The 16,604-nt window shown below is 42.6% G+C and overlaps 1 protein-coding gene across 17 annotated transcripts in view; it reads right to left on the minus strand.

Moving 5' to 3' along the window:
• The window catches only part of DENND1A (DENN domain containing 1A), a 476,985-nt gene that overhangs the window by 241,990 nt on the left and 218,391 nt on the right, over window positions 1-16,604 (minus strand). For all 17 annotated transcript variants that reach the window (XM_084797945.1, XM_084797940.1, XM_084797948.1 and 14 more), the window contains 2 exons: window positions 6,189-6,258; window positions 681-761 (listed from right to left, as the gene is read on the minus strand). In XM_084797945.1, coding sequence (XP_084654071.1) covers window positions 681-761; window positions 6,189-6,258 — 151 coding nt within the window. The remainder of the gene's footprint in view (window positions 1-680; window positions 762-6,188; window positions 6,259-16,604) is intronic.

Genomic DNA, 16,604 nt, shown 5'->3' on the forward strand with positions numbered 1-16,604 from the left:
TCTGATTTCCTATGTGACAAATAAGGAAGCTGAGCCCACATAGTTAAAGGTCACTTCAATCATTAGCAAAATAGACAACTGGAACAGAGATTTCCCATCAGGTGGTTCAGAGGAATTTCTACCATAGCCCACCACACAAGATGTGCAAGATGTACCTCAAAACACTTAAAAACTGAGTGCTGTAGGCTAGGAATTATGCCCAGTACTTTTGCTCTGCCTTCAAGTGATGGAGACTAGGAACCAGCTTACTCCCACACGATGGAACTAAGTCTACAGGAGCATGCAAGGGTACTGGGGCCAAAGAGAAAGCCTGTGAGGGCAGGGAAGACTTTTTCAGAAACAGAATCAGGATGGTTCTGAAGGGTGCATGAGCTAACAGGAGAGGGGTAGTGTTGAAGACTGAGGGCCTAGAGTAGAATTTAACTGTGCTACAGGTAGCTAAAGATGGGATACAAAGGCTGACAGGTCCACCCATCCTATTCTTTGAATCTGTGACTTAGAATATGAGCAGTCATTTGAGGAGCATCTCTTCTTCAGTGAATCTCAGCAAGAGGGAGAATCCCACACTCCAGCCTGCCTCAAACCAGGGGCCCAGGCTAAATAAGAGTGTGGCTATGGCCTCCTCTGAAGATCCATACAGACATGCTTGCTTGGGGTGGCCACCATCTTGCCCCACTTACCACGCTGAGGTGAACAGACTCTCCAGGGTCAGGGATGGGAAGCCTGTGTAGAGTTTCAAGAAGTTCATTCCACTGACTTTCCTGAAAGAAAGAAAGGTGCAGGTAACAAAAGCTGGGACCTGTGGTGAGGTCTAGACCCACAGAGAGATCGGTGGGAGACAGTGGCCCCAAGACAGAAATAGGTTTGATATTCAAGTAGGGTTGGATAAAAGACACTGCTTATGGCTCAAACACAAGAGCCAAACTCATCCTCCCACACCAAGTTTGACATTTTCTATTCAGTCAGACACCTACCATGACCACCTTTTATGGATCATATACCATAAGCTCTCAGCAAATCTATCCTTTAAACTCCATAGCAACAACTTCTAAATGCAAACAATCTGAGCTTCAAGGGCGGGGGTGGTTGGGAGAAATAACAATGACACCGTGGATCTTGTCTTCATCATCATTACCCTCAATTAATTTTATTGAGTGTTCACTGGGTACATGTAGCAGCCTCCAATTATGGAAAGTTAGAAATGAAGCAAGTTCACCAGCACGTGATACAGGACAGCAGCCGTGCATTTTAATTAGGGAAACTGAGCAGCTGAACAACATACAAAGCAGCACAAATTATTCGACTCAAAACAGATTCGCCTTTAAGATGCTCAAAACAACAGCGCTCACAAAATGATCCAAAAGCCACTTCTTCCCTGTAGAATTCTGTGCGCTAATAAAAGGCTAAGTTTACAAGGGCAGCCATGTCCTAACTACTGGATTCTTCTAGCCACCCACTTAGGAATTGTGAAGAGTGAAGGACTGAACTGTGAAGCACTGGTCTCACATTGGACAGGAGGCTCCACAGCCCAGGGAAGGAGGCATGATTGCAGTGTCTAAGTCCATAGCCCTGTCTGCCTCTGGCAGGGAGCCTGAGATGAAAGGGAGGAATCTGACTTACAAGCTTGCTTCAATCTGGGCTCTGACAATCAAGTTTCTCAGAGGACACAGGTGCTTGAACATGTATGCACAGGGTTAGTTTTACTCTCAAGCAGTTTCACGCCTACAGGATAATTTTAGAAATAGACAAATGCCCTTTCATTTCCTCAACTATTTGAGAATGAGTTGTTTACTTTATACCTTATCATCTACACACACACACACACACACACACACACACACACACATACTCATGGTTCCTCTGAATAACCATGTTTAATCACCCCAACCAGGAAGTATGCCTCAGCCCAGTATGCCATCTAATCCTGTCCAGCTGTGCCAGCTGTGTTGTGTATGTCCTCATGACAATCAAACCAGTCTAGAAGCATGAGCGGCCTTTAGCTGGGCTAACTCTTGGGTTCTGTTGGAAAAGCTCTCATCTTTCCTAGATCTCTAGGACTTGACCATTTTGCAAAAGGAGTCTCAGCTGTCAGATGGCTCCTCATGAATCCCAGCTTGTCCATCATTGATGATGCTTCTTGTCACTTGACTATTTCACCTCAGATCTCTACTGGGAAACCTCTCCCTCTGGCATTTAAAAAGCATTTTGTAGCATGACATTTTATGCAAGTATTCGTCCCTCAAGCTTTGAATCTATCTGTTTATTTATCTTGCCACAAGTGCATAGCTTTCATTTGCTGTCAGCGTTTGCCTTGACCCTCCAGACTAAGATAACCTCTTGGCCCTTTATTTTGCTTTTGTATCTTGAGGACATGTCCCCATCATGTTTTGAATACTTTCTTAATTAGGGGCATGAAAGATATTTTAGCATCATCATATACATTCCTTACCCAAGCTGGGGAAGTAATCCTTTCTTCACATAGCCAGGACCCTATTCCTGGGGGAGAATTGACAAGCTAGTTCTGAGAACTATGTGTGTGATACTTGCTGCTTCTTGAGATTGTTGACACCAGTCCTTCAGTGGTCAGAGGCATCAAGTGCCACTTACACACACTGCCACAGGCCTTCAGTGGTCAGAGGCATCAAGTAACACCACACAGGCCACCACAGGCCTTTTTCAGTGGTCAGAGGCATCAAGTACCACACACACAGGCCAGCACAGGCCTTTATATCTCAACTTACTTTTGTTTTCACATATTTAAAGTCTTAGCTGCACAATAATGTTTCCAATTCCAGGCCAACACAGGAGTCATTCCTGTTCTTTCTCTGCATAGTGTGACTATACTGCACATAAATAAAAGCCTCTATCTTGGGGCTAGGTCTGTACTGCCCAACCCTCAACTGCGTGTCTTTCTGTCTCATGCTCTGACACCAAGCACCGAGCCACCACTGTTGTGTCCTTCCTGTTCAGATCTCCGCAGATCCCAGCTGAGTTAACACATCACATCTCACACCTACTACCCCTCTACCACGCACACACTCTCATCTCCTTTGGCTCCAACACCCCAAGCAGGCTCAGGTTCCTTGTCATTCCTCCCATTCGGATTCCCTTTCTGCTGTATTCAGGGTCTGACAACATTGTGGCCATAGCCCCACCTTATGCCACCACATCTGGTGACTCTCAGGGTCACACATACACTTCCTCAAATAGAAGCTTACCTCATCCAACAATCACATTACTTCTGGATACAAGAAGACAGTTTTTGAGGGAAAAATATACTAGTTTCATTTGGGTCTTGGCTTCCATGGTTATATGATGTGTGCGTGTGTTCTTGTGTGTGCATGTGTATGTGAAATCTACTGGCCAATGTCAGGTATCTTTCTAGATTGCTGTCCATTTTGTAAGATGAGGTCTCTCAGTGTATTCAGAGCTCCTTTATTCAGCTAGGACTTATGTCTAATGAGCTCCAGGGATCTGCCTGTCCCTCTCCCTGAGTGCTAGGATTTGATGCAAAAGCTGCTTGCCTATCTTCTATATGGGCACTGGAGATGTGAGCTAACATACTCATGCTTGTTGACCAGATACATAATCAACTGAAATCTCCCCTCCTTTCAGGCTGTTCTAATCTGGTAACCAACACCTTTTGAACAAGCCAACTGTAGACACAGTCCCTACTCTGTATCATCATAATTCCTTTGGCCAGGCATCTTGGATGAGGAAAAACAGACTCCATAAGCCATGTGACTGATCTCAGTTTCCCATACAGCATAAGGCAGGAGCCTCACCAGGTCCAGAAGACAAAAGCGCTGACCCCAGAGGGTTATACATAGTTTATTGCACCCCTCCTTTCCCAAGGTTTCCTTTCTTCCTATTTATTTATTTATTTATTTATTTATTTATTTAGACAAGGGTTCATGTAGCCTGGACTGGCTTCAAACTCACCTAATTGGCAAGTAAGCTGCTAGCTGCCTGAATCCCCATTTGTAATTAAGGATGGTTTTGAATTCCTGATCCTCCTAGCTGCCTCTCAAATGCTAGCATTATAGTTATGCACATCTTTAGACACATTTTTAAAACAGTAGTAAGTTGCAGTGTTGGTACAAATGTGAGGTACAAAAACATGAATCAGTCTCTAGTTCAGAGATGTGTTACATGCCTTTATTTATTAAAGATAACTTTCAAATTGAGTGGAAACCTGAATGTCTGACCAAAGCTAAATGTGCACCAGAAATCAATGAACAGATCCCAAGACAGCCTGCTACCTCATTCATCAAAGATGCCAGTTCTCCTATGATAGAATTCTTGACCTGATGCTTCTTTTCATACTCTTGCTTACCACAGAGTGTGGTAAGCAAGAGAGATGCCATTTCTCTGAACCATTCCTGCCATCTGTTGTGACCTCAGGAACACATTTGCTAGTGAGTACAATTCACTCAAAGAAAAGATTTATCCATTTTACACTCACTTTCCAATATCCCACCCCTGCTCCTGCCAAATGGCATTTCCCAAAGCAAGTTTCAGGGAACCCCACAAATCAGGATTCTGTTATGGATTAAAAAGCATTTGGGGTAAAATGAGAAAGCAAGCACTGAGGAACAAAATCGTCTCCACTGCAGCTCTTTTGAGAGCCTATATTATAGGAATCATATGGATAAAAGAAATACAGATTTGGGGCCCAGGGCAATAATATGGAACTATAATTTTTAATAGAATATTTTCAGAATTCTATGGAAAAATCAAACAGAAAAATACTTATAGCATTTAATAATTATGCTATACATTACTTTATCTTAAAATATTGTCCTTTCCAACAAGAAAAACACAAGAAGTTAGATATACAGGTAAATATTCAACTCATTCATAACAGTGAAAACTTTAACTTGACAAGTTCAACAAATGCTATCAGTGACAGTGTGGGACTCACTGTGTTGCAAAAAGTGTACTTCAAGAAAATAGGCAATTCTTTTGGAAATTAGTTTGGCAAATGTATTATAAATGCTTATGTCCACGCCAAGCTTACAACTGCCTCTCTGAGATTTTCAAAGAAGTAATAAAAACTGAAGAAAATGTTTTATATTCAAAGATTTGAGTGGCTGGTCTCCCTCTTTCCATATGCCCGCCTCTGTGTGTTTGTATATGAGGGCGTTACCTGTGCATATGTGTGTGCACACATATGTATACATACTATACTCACAGGGGTCAGAGGAGATATTGGGTGTCCTGCTCTAACATTATCTTTTCCCATTGAAACAAAGTCTGCCACTGATTCTGGACCTCGGCTGGGAGTCACCATGCCCTAGTAATCCTCCTGCCTCTACCTCCCATAGTGCTGGGGTTATAGGTGCGTACACAGCTGTGCCTGACCCTCACATTTCTGCTAGAGTTTCATTAAACTCAGGTTCTCAGGCTTGCACAACAAGTACCTTTCCACCGAGTCACCTCCCCAGCCTTTGTACTTCTTATAATAATGAAAACAAAAATCTCAAATAATTAAAAAGCCCCATAAGAAGAAACTGTTTCAGAGAGCAAAGGTATAGGATATAATGTTAGCCATTAAAAAAATACTTAAACAGTATTACCAATAGTGTGGGAAAAATGATTCTGTGACAATACCTCCCAAATACATGTGCTTGAAGAGTGATACAAACAACCTGTGTCACCCACAGTTGAGAGCTTAGGTTAGCATGCCATTTCTTCCAAAAGCGATTAAGGTAAAACAGAACTGTTAAAGAAACTCCTGACCCTTACAAAAATTAGTATAAAAATACCACAGAGCTTTATCAAAATGGAGATTGAGGCAGCTGGTAAGTCACCTGCCAGTTAAGTGATTTGTAACATGGCAGGAACATTGTGCATTTTTAGGGTTGTTGGGAAAATGTGATATTAACACTGTGAACAGGGGCAGTCTAGTTATTATTTCCTTACCTTGGAAGGAAATAAAAAACAAGGAAGAAACATCTAAAAAATTTATCAATGTTTATTTTAAAGATGAGGAAAGGCATACTAGGTAAGAAGTGATTTTCTTTTTCCTTCTACTATTTTCTGAATTTCTTAGCCTTTCTATGATGGGCAAGCATTACTTTTTTCATAAATGTTTTAGTGAAATAAATATAAGACACGTTACTTTCATAATCATAAAAATTAAAGTTTACTTGTTAAAAAGAATTATTTTTTAAAAAGGCAAATACCTGTTGTTTTGTCGTATAATCTGCCAAGATGTTAAGGAGCTTATAAAATACCTCGAACCAGGGGAGGTAGCTGAGGAAGACAAAGAAAAACAATAAATATTAGTATGCAGGTCAAAAACTCGAATGAGGGCTTAACTCAAACCAAAACATTTCAGGTTTTCTCTATATCCTGAAGATTCTAGCCATGGCAGATAAAATCCAAACTGGTTAAATGTTAATTATTTCTGGGCTTTAAAAAACATGCCTGTGTGAGGCAGAACACTAATTGTCCATTCTGAATTATTCCTTTGCCTCAAAACTAGACCAAGTTCATAGAGAAGAAATTCAAACTAGAGCCTGCAACCAGGCACCATATTTTAGTGGCCAGGCCTCTCCCACCATCACCATATCTACTCTATTTCTTATGATTAGACACAAAGTAATGCACAACATGCCTACTGTTGGCCTCTGCAAAGTGTCTTACATGCCCTGTACAACAACAACCAATCATGTTAGCATATCAGACTTTCTGCCTCTATTGCACCTGTGCTATACTGCTGCAGCAGGAATGGATAGCTCTGTTTCCTCTGCCATCTAGCAGGTCCTGGCCATTGCTCTCTTCAACTCACAGGATGGTCTGCCTGCAGAGTTCACTCTGCAAGTTGACCCTCTGTGTGCCTGTCAGAATGAACTATCAAAAATACAGTACTGGATGGGCCTGGCCAGAGAGTGCGAAGCTGCATAGGCAGTCAATGCGATGCAGCCTTGGGGTTTCTTCCCCTAGTCCTCCCTGGCACTAAACTCCTTTGATGACCAAAAATACAAAAAGAAGAAAGGTAATCTGGGGGCTAGGGGATGGCCAAGTGTGTGTAGTGAACCTGGGGACCCTATGCCCCAGCAGCAAAGACCTAGGCATGGGTCAGAGAGGGCACGTGTAGGGCTCAGACACAGATAATCCAATAGTCTGAGGTGCATCCTAAAGAAGGCCTGGTGTCAGGAGGCCACCTGGGTAACCAAGTAAAGAGCAAAGCCAAGGAAGGGAAAGGAAGGGAACGATCTTGACTGAGGCCAGGTCAGGATCTCTGGTCCTTCCTGGGAGCCCTCTCCTCCCATAGACCCAAAAGATGACCTACTAGAGCCTTCTATAGTCTTGTTAGCTTTGTCAACCATGCCCTGTCTCTGCCATCTCACCTCCCAACACCAAGTGCCCAAAGTGGGGAAGGATAAGGGATTTTGGGAAGCTTGAACCTCCCATTGGAGGTATACGATTGCCAGCATCCTCTTTTGTTCTTCCCCACTATCATGCCTGCTACTAAGAAATAACTAAAACAAACTGTCTTCTTCCTCCCCCAGAAGCAATCTAAATCTGCAGAACATGTGCAGTTACTACAGTGGCATCTACTGCTATGGGACACAGCAGTCTATGCTTCTACTACTTTCTCTTCTCAAGATCTTGACCAACTCTCTGGCTCTCCTCTAGAGACATGCAGCTTTACCCTAGGTATAGCAGGCATCACTGGGTCTGCCCAAGCCAGTATACTTCGGCCCTTTGCTCCCTCAGGCCTTCATGGACTAGTCTAGTTGATGTCTGCTCATTGTTCTAACAGCCTGATGCCCTCTTGCCCCTACATCTGTGCTCTAATTTGTTCCTCTGTAGTCATGCATACACTACTATTACAATGTCTCCCCCCACAACATAACACTCAACAGCATGGCTGTGTTCTCAATAGACTATGCAGAGAGGAGGGAGCACACCTTCCATCACTATGTCCTCAGCACCAAGACCAAGAATGAGTTTTGGCCCTACGTTCTGAGTTCACACTTTATTGGGAATCTCACTCTCTCTCAAAATCTCTCTCCCTCTCCCAATCTCTCTCTCTCTCTCTCTCTCTCTCTCTCTCTCTCTCTCTCTCTCTCTCTTTCTCAGATGAAGACTAGCAGACAGCAAAGGCTATTAGAGCCATTGAAGAGTTAGTAGAAGTATCCTCACCCGCAAGAAGCATACCCTGCCCCCACATTAGCAACGGTCCCAAAATTACTGAGAACAACCATGAGAGAAGCTTGCTGCTTTAGTCTGCTCACATTTGCAAATCGTGTTCGTTAATAATAGATAGGCCTGGACCCAAGGCAGGGCCCAGATGTGGCATCCTGCCTGGGAGAGGGGATCAGCACCCTGTACAGATTACTGCTGGATCACTGAGGGTAATAAATGAAGTGAGAGGTAATAGAGAGGACAGATAAAGTGCACAAGCTCCTATCTGTGACGTCTGTCTGAAGCCAGAACATGCTACTGTAAAATTTAAGTAGCTTATCAAAATATACTGATAAGCAACTTAACTTTTCACTTCTATGACAGTATTATCACTTACGTTAATATGTTTCCATCATCTCTGGCAGCCACATATGGACTCCTCCAGAGCAAATGGCTGCTGCCACTCTCCACAGCACTAGCTCTGGGGGAGCAATGTAAACATTCAAAAGGGATTAGGTACGAGATAACATGCTCTCTTCCTCTTCTGCTAAATAACTCTCCATGAGCTAAAAGCCATTAGAGAAGAACAAGGAACCCCCTCCCAAGAAAACCACACAGATTAAAGGACTCGGTAAACAAACCCAGGCAATGGTTACAAGTATTTCTTTTCTTGAAAGGAATAGCACTAGGTAAAACTAACTACTTAAGTCAGGAAAGAGGAAAAGGCAAGCTGGGAAGAAACAGGCCACAATCAGAGGAAAGCAAAGTTCTACTCTTTTTATGAATGTGTACAGGAGGCAGTACAGCAGAGCAGCCTGCTTCTCCCAGACTGTGGAATTTAAGAAGTGCATACTAAAGTAGTTTGGGACGACTAATCAACTCACAGACAGAGCCTGGCATGCGTCCTGCAGCCTCAATAACCTCACCTGGTGAGGACCTCCTGGCCCACAGAGCTAGCCAACTTTACTTTACCAGCCTCTGCTTCACCTAACCAATTTCTTTGGTTATGGTAGGCAGAATCCTTTTCCACGGACTCTTGGTAGTTAGCTACCCAGGAAGCCAGGCACAACTGTTCCCCACATGTTGTTTCCTGTGTGCTGACAGATGAATATCCAGTGATGGCAGTGCTAGGGTTTTGAAATCAAACTGCAGCTGTCTTCTTCAAAGTGTCCCAGCTTCCCCAGCTAGGAGGCCATGGTTCACAGCTGAGCTCTGTCTGCTGGCACTTCCTATCCTGCTTCATTAGTGCTGGCACCCGGCCTTACTACCAGGAAGCTGCAGGTGAGGACACTGAGCCCTCTCTCCATCCCGTGTGTGTCTGTCAGCAGTGAGTAAATGGTACTTCCTGGTCCCCACAGGAAACAAGCACTCTATCAGATAACTCCTCCGTGGTGGCTTCCAGGGCCCAAAACTCTTAGGTATGATTGCATCTCCCTGCAGGAGAGCACTGTATTGTGGGCTCAGCACAAGTGGTAGGACTAAAGACAAATAACAAGAAGGCCACAGTCCTGGTCCAGAAAAGAAATAAACATAAGAGAGGGTGTCTAGGTGGGAGAAGCCAGCTATCCTTCTCAAGCACTATTTCAGGATTTGGGGTAATTATCATGACCTCAGCAGCGGAGAGGGGAAGGTAGGATCCATGAACAGAAGGATCACAGTTCAGGGAGCTTTGCCCTCATATCTCGATCTGTCAATGGGGAAGTGGTGTTCTGTGGAAATCTTAAAAAGGTTAGAAGAGTTGGGGTCATGTCACAAAGACCTTTCCACATGGCCTGATGAACATCATGGGTCCATGGAGGCAGTACAGTCCCACATTCCAGATACTTTAACAATAGCCATAGTGTGTATGGACATAAAGCAGCTAGCCTGAGTGTCAACACAGGCTGGATGAAAAAATTCCACTTCTCAATGTGTCAGCTTGATGAGCTGCTCACCCCAGAACTGGACTCAGGAACTGAGTCCAACTGAGGCTAGACTTTCTGACTTCTCATCTCCCTTCACCAGATGGGTGGTTAGAATAGCCATCTTACCGAGTGTGTGTGTGTGTGTGTGTGTGTGTGTGTGTGTGTGTGTGTGTGAGAGAGAGAGAGAGAGAGAGAGAGAGAGAGAGAGAGAGAGAGAGAGAGAGAGAGAGAGAGACAGACAGACAGAGAGAGACAGAGAGACAGAGAGAGAGAGGGCGAGCGTACACATGTGAGATAGGATTTCAGGTCTGTATTCAGCTAAACACCTTAGATAGAGAATGGAAGCTGAAGCAGAACTCTGGAACTCAAGAGGGAGAGAACGGATGACAGCAACAGAAATGACGTGGAAAGTCAAGGAGAGAAAGAGATCATCTGGTAGGCAGCCCTGTGTGAGAAAGATAAGAGGAGGGAATCAACGCAGGCAGCCAGAAAATATGCAAGCAAATGAAATGAGAAAGATGTCTATGGTAGGAGGAGGTGGCAGTTTCATCTAAAATGTGGATCCTAAAACAGCGAGGGAATGTAGCCATGTGGGAAGGAAGGTGTAGCAGGAACATGGTGACATAAAGGGAAATGATCAAGAAACTAAACATGCAATAGAAAACCTAAGTCTTGATATCAGACACATGAATTAGAAATATGGTTAGGGAAGAAACAAGAATGAATCCTGGCTGGATATAGCTATGAAATCATATCAGACAGACAGCTAAGACACAGAAATATAAATACAAATATGCACATTCAGACCTCTCTCTCTCTCTCTCTCTCTCTCTCTCTCTCTCTCTCTCTCTCTCACACACACACATACACACACACACACACACACAGAGAGAGAGAGAGAGAGAGAGAGAGAGAGAGAGAGAGAGAGAGAGAGATTGAGTGATAGAAAAAGCCTGTGGTGGATGTTGGCTTCTAAATAGCATTCTCTACTAAGAATGAGGGTTCTCTAAAGAAATATCTGCTTCCAAGATAAGAGCTAAGAAATGCTTTATACCATATTAAACAAGGCAGTGTTAAATCCATGATCAGGACATATCAGCAGGACACAAAAGTTGGTGAGGAGAATCCGAACGTCAAAGCTAACAGAGTCCATGCAGATAAAATAACAAACAACATGTTTGTTGAGTGATGAGATTTCTTACATAGGCTCAAGGTAAGTCTTCACAATCAAGATTTTAAAAAAGATTTTATTTTATGTATAAGTGCCTCATTTGCATATAGGCCTGTATGCCAGAAGAGAGTATCAGATTCCAGTATAGATGGTTGTGAGCCACCATGTTGGTTGCTGGTTATTGAACTCAGGACCTTTGGAAGAGCAGACAGTGCTCTTATTGGCTGAGCCATCTCTCCAACCGCCCCACAATCAAGTTTTAAGTCACAGGGAAACAGGAAGGAAGACCCTGAGGTTGCAATCTCCACAAATAACAGGAGAGAACAGAACTGTGTCACCAGACAGAATGCCACAGAAAGCAGCACAACTTTATCATACACTTGGCATGGAAGCAGAGCTCATCTCCAGGAGACATCAGATAAATCCCACAGGAGGCCATTCTACGATACAGGAGCCTCACTGCTCATAACGGTGGGAGAATCACCAGAAACAAACAGACACATAAATATACATGGTCCTACATATGTATACACATATAATCATGCATATAGAAATATACACATAATTGAATATATAATACACATGTATGAATATATAATCATATCTATAAATTGCATATATACATATAGATCATATAACACTGGGGCAGAAAAGAGAAAGTATTAAAAACAGTGGCTTACTTTAAGAGATGAATTGTTTCATTCTTTATCACAGGTTCAAGTGCCTTGCAGAGTACTTTGCACACAATTAAATTGTAATACATGTGTGGGAGGAACAACAACAGAAACAATAAAGGTGGAAGAAACACTGAGGAACTGGGCCAGACTGAAGTACAGATACTACTAATATATGCAATGTTAATTCTGAGCTGGATTTCTTAAAAACGTGAATAAGAAAATGTTTGCCTTTATGAATTATTATTTTAGCAATATGTCTCAAACGGGAGAAAAACAACTGCCCTTTGTGTTGAACTTCCAATTTTTGTGTGTAAGTTTGCAAGTATTTAAGACAATACATATAAAAGAATGTCTCCTCCATCAAAAACAGTGTAAACACATCATCTGGAATGTACACAGTAATGATATGAGTTGCAAAGCAGATGAAAAGTTTAAGGCATGGCCAGAAAGCAAGTTACACAACACTGAGAAAGTGGTGGCAGCTGTGGAAGCAGCTCTCCATCTCAAAGAGGCTGAGCTTCAGCTAGATTCTGAATGAGCTGGGACACAGTGAGGTGGGAATGCTGGAAGCAATGGGCACAAAGATCAGCACAAACAGAAAAAGACCTCTCATAAGCAACGGCTGGAGCAAAGGCAATGACGAAAGCCAGAGGCATGCAGCGCTGGGCTCTGAAGACTGAACTAATGGGCTTCTTGGGTACTCAGCAACTGAGATGGGACCAAAGAGACAAGGAAAGAGAAGGAACATCCTGGGGATGAGTCCTTAAAGCCATGAGAAAGAGGCTACCTCTCTCTGTCAACTTGCTCTATAAGTGGCCACCTCTCTCTCTGTCAACTCAGCTCTATAAGAACCAGCGTCTGATTTGCTTTCCTGAGAGGAAAATCTTAGCTAATATAATCCAGTCATCCTTAAAACTTAAAAAAGGTCAATAAAATACCCTGGCTCTAGTTTAGAAGAGAATAATAAAAGGAATTGATTGTAAACTTTTAGCAAGTAAATACTTGGGGCATATTATATGGGAAGATAAAATGAAGTAACAACTCCCTGGCAGGACACCCGACATCTGGTTATGGCAACTTGAGAGCAGTCTCTCAAAGACGGGAGGGGGGGCAGGGGGGCGGGCACCTTATCGCTAAAAAGAAACAACCAGGCCTGGAGAGATGGCTGAGTAGTTAAGAACACTGCTGCTTTTTCAGAGGACCTGAGTACAATTCTCAGCATCCAGGTCAGGTGGCTCACAACCACCAAAGGATCCAACACTCCCTCTCCTGGACTCTGTGGGTACCTGCACTCACAGGTCTATACCTTAGACATACACCTATACATAATTTAAAAATAATAAAAATAAATTATGCTTACAGATATAACAAGCCATATTGTTCAAAGTTTCTCTCTCTCTCTCTCTCTCTCTCTCTCTCTCTCTCTCTCTCTCTCTCTCTCTCTTTCTTTCTTTCTGAGACAGAATTTCTCTGTGTAGCCCTGGCTGTCCTGGAACTTGTTATTTAAACTAGGATGATTGAGGGCTGGAGAGATGGCTCAGCGGCTAAGAGCAATGTCTGTTCTTCTAGAGGTTCTGAGTTCAATTCCCAGCAACCACATGGTGGCTCACAACCATCTATAATGAGATCTGGTGCCCCCTTCTGGTATGCAGGTGTACATGCAGGATACTGTATACATAATAAATAAATCATGAAAAAAACAAAACAGAACTAGGATGGCCTCAAAATTAGAGATCCATCTGTCTCTGCCTCCCAAGTGCTGGGATTAAAGACATGTGTCACCACTGCCCAGCCATCACAAAGTTTCTTAAGCTTTTGTACTGATAGTTAATATTTGCCTGAGAAATATTTTATGTGGCCCAGGCATAACAGTATGTAAAATAGGTATACAAACCAAATATTTAATAAGAATAAATCATAATGAACTTCATCTTAAACTATTCTTCAGCAAACATGTAATTTTACCGTTTACTAAATATAAAAAACAAATTTACATAATAATCAGATGGCTTGCTTGCTTACTTTCACATAAAAAGTTAAGTCCTGACTAAATATTTAATACCACAGATAGAACATCATTAATGATTTTGAGTTTATCATTATTTTTGTTTGTTTGAGATAGGTCTTGCTATGCTGTGATCAATATTTTCACTTTTTAATTGTCAATATGGAGAATGCTGCTTCATACAAATATTCAGTGCAAAATGGTAGCAGCTCAAACAATTTTGTAAAATCAAATATTCTAATGCTATACAGTCTGATGGTATGCTACTTTGATACTTACTAATGGTAGGAAAATATTAAAAGTACTTGCTTTCTATAACCAAGCCACTGTTTTGATAAGAGAAGAAAAGCTTGTGAAGACATGAACACCCTGCAGTTGACAAAATAATAGATCTGAATCTGAGCTGAGGTGTTTCCTAAAGCATTGTTGACCATGGTATTATGGATGAGCAATGCAGTACAGACAAGCATGACCAGAAACACCAAGATTCATTTCATATTTTGTCTTGAGTTACTTTTTCCTTTCTGGATATTTAAATGTCTTTATTGTTGACAACTGTATGTACATGTGTATATATGATCTCAACATTCAGCTATAGTTTAATAGCCAGTACCTAACTTACAGACCTGACACACAGTGAGAGGTGCCCAGTCCACTGCTGAAAGCCCTCTCCTGGGCTTCCCAGCTTACTGTTCTTGCTGACCTTGGTTGTGGGAACTTTTCTTTGGAGCCCTGGTATCAGAGTCATGGGTTCCTTATACATATAACAGAAGACCTAATATATGTCAAGCAGAATGAGTCAGAAAGCAGAACCTCAGCAGGAGGAAAATATTCACCAACAAGGTGTGGCTGCCTCAAACAGAAGTTGTCATTCTGTAGCATCTACCCTTGATCCCCTGCTAGAGTTTGCCAGTGTCCAAATCACATATCAGCAGTCCGTGAAGTAAATCATAACCCACAGTCAGGAGGCAGATTTCACAGAGACAGTTTAGGGAGCTGGACACCTGCTCAGCACTGATGAATGAAGACCTGGCAGCACCAGCCCAGATAACAAACAAGTATGAGAAACATGATAAAAACAAGCACGGTGACACAACAGCTACATCAAAAGGAAATGATTTCAATATCAAAGGACAAGAGAAGCCTTTGGGAAACTAAAGTTCTCAAATACTTTAAGGAAAAAGAAAAGATTCCTTTCTGGTTATGCTATACAAGTCAGACACGAAGTGCTATCAAGGCAAAAAAACCACAACTCCTTCCTTCCCTTAGAAACTCATCCGGCTCATGAATTATTCTAAGAGTTAATACATTGTTAAAATTAAAAACTAGATTCTGTTGAGTATATTTGTTTCCAAACTCTTAGATTTACTCTTTCTAGATAAGATTCTGAACTTTCCCCCATTTTTACTATGCATTGGTGGTGTCTGTTTAAATGGACACACTTTAATACAAGAACATGAAGATGTCTTGGGCTTCCCCCACATGAAGCTCCCCAGAGTTGACTCTACATGCTTGTATTTCGCTTCTCTATTAGTATTAAGTTGCTGAATACTGATTGTCCAACTCTGTGAATGTGCTTGGCCACAACTTCCTGTGACAGACAGTAATCATTGCTATAGGTACTACAAAGGCCAGGACCACTGGAACCATAGGATAACAGTCAGCCTGTTCTTGTTACTGGGAAACCCAACTTAGCAGGCAACATTTTGGTTAGGAAAATAACCCAGGATTAAAAACCAAAGATGCCAACATCCTGTTGGAATGTGACAAATAATCTGAACATTGGAGCAAATGCTTATAGTGGATCAAAGGAATGGCTACAGAAGACTTCTTAGCCCTTCCCTAGCTTCCAACACATGTCAGTCTCTCAATTACTCCTCTTCTCATTGTCTTCATTGAAAAGCTAATTTTCCAAGTGCAGATGAGCCTTAAAAGCACCCTGTAGCAGACAGTCTCCGAATGTACCGAAGAGGAAAGCTCTGCCGCGACTCCTCTCATCTACTTGTACACCTTCCATCCTTTCCCTTCCTTCCTGACTGCTGGTGGGTGGAGGAGGAAACACCTAGGCCCCCTGTGGAGCCTTCCATAAGATACACCCCCTTCCCCATTACCCCAGCATAGAGGGACTCTCTCTTTTAGGCACAACACAAACCAATTGTGGGTGCTGGCCTAAGTTCTCTACCTCAAGCCTTAGAGCTGCGCTGTGCACACTCCTTTCCAGGAGATAAGCACACAGCTCGTTCCTGAGCTAAACACTTTAGCTTCCTTCAGAGAAGAGCTCTGTGGAGTTTGAAATGGCAGTAAAGTCCCAGCCCAGCATCACATTACTTTCCAGTGTATGCCTGGTACTCCTCTGTCCCTAAATCTGAAGAGCTCACAAGATGAACAACTCATACCAACAGAGAACGCAGTAGCACTGAGACAGTACAGTGATAGAGGGTCACAAGAGGACAAAGCAAAGATCTCAAACGCCTTCTCAAAGAAGTGGCACCACCAACTGCACAGAAGGAAACTTATCAGCTGTAGCCCAAGCATGCTCCTCCTTCCCCATCCGTGAAATGGGGATGTAACACCTACCCTTGAATGGCTGTTTGGAAGTTACGACATGGCTGAGTAGAGTATCAAAACACATCCCAGCTGTGCCTGGAGCAGCACTAACTTTCCTCACCCTGCTATTGCTGCACTCTTACTGCTAATGAGACCAAAAG

Source organism: Acomys minous, assembly GCF_964271855.1.
Source record: "Acomys minous genome assembly, chromosome: 10".
Lineage (NCBI taxonomy): Eukaryota > Metazoa > Chordata > Mammalia > Rodentia > Muridae > Acomys > Acomys minous.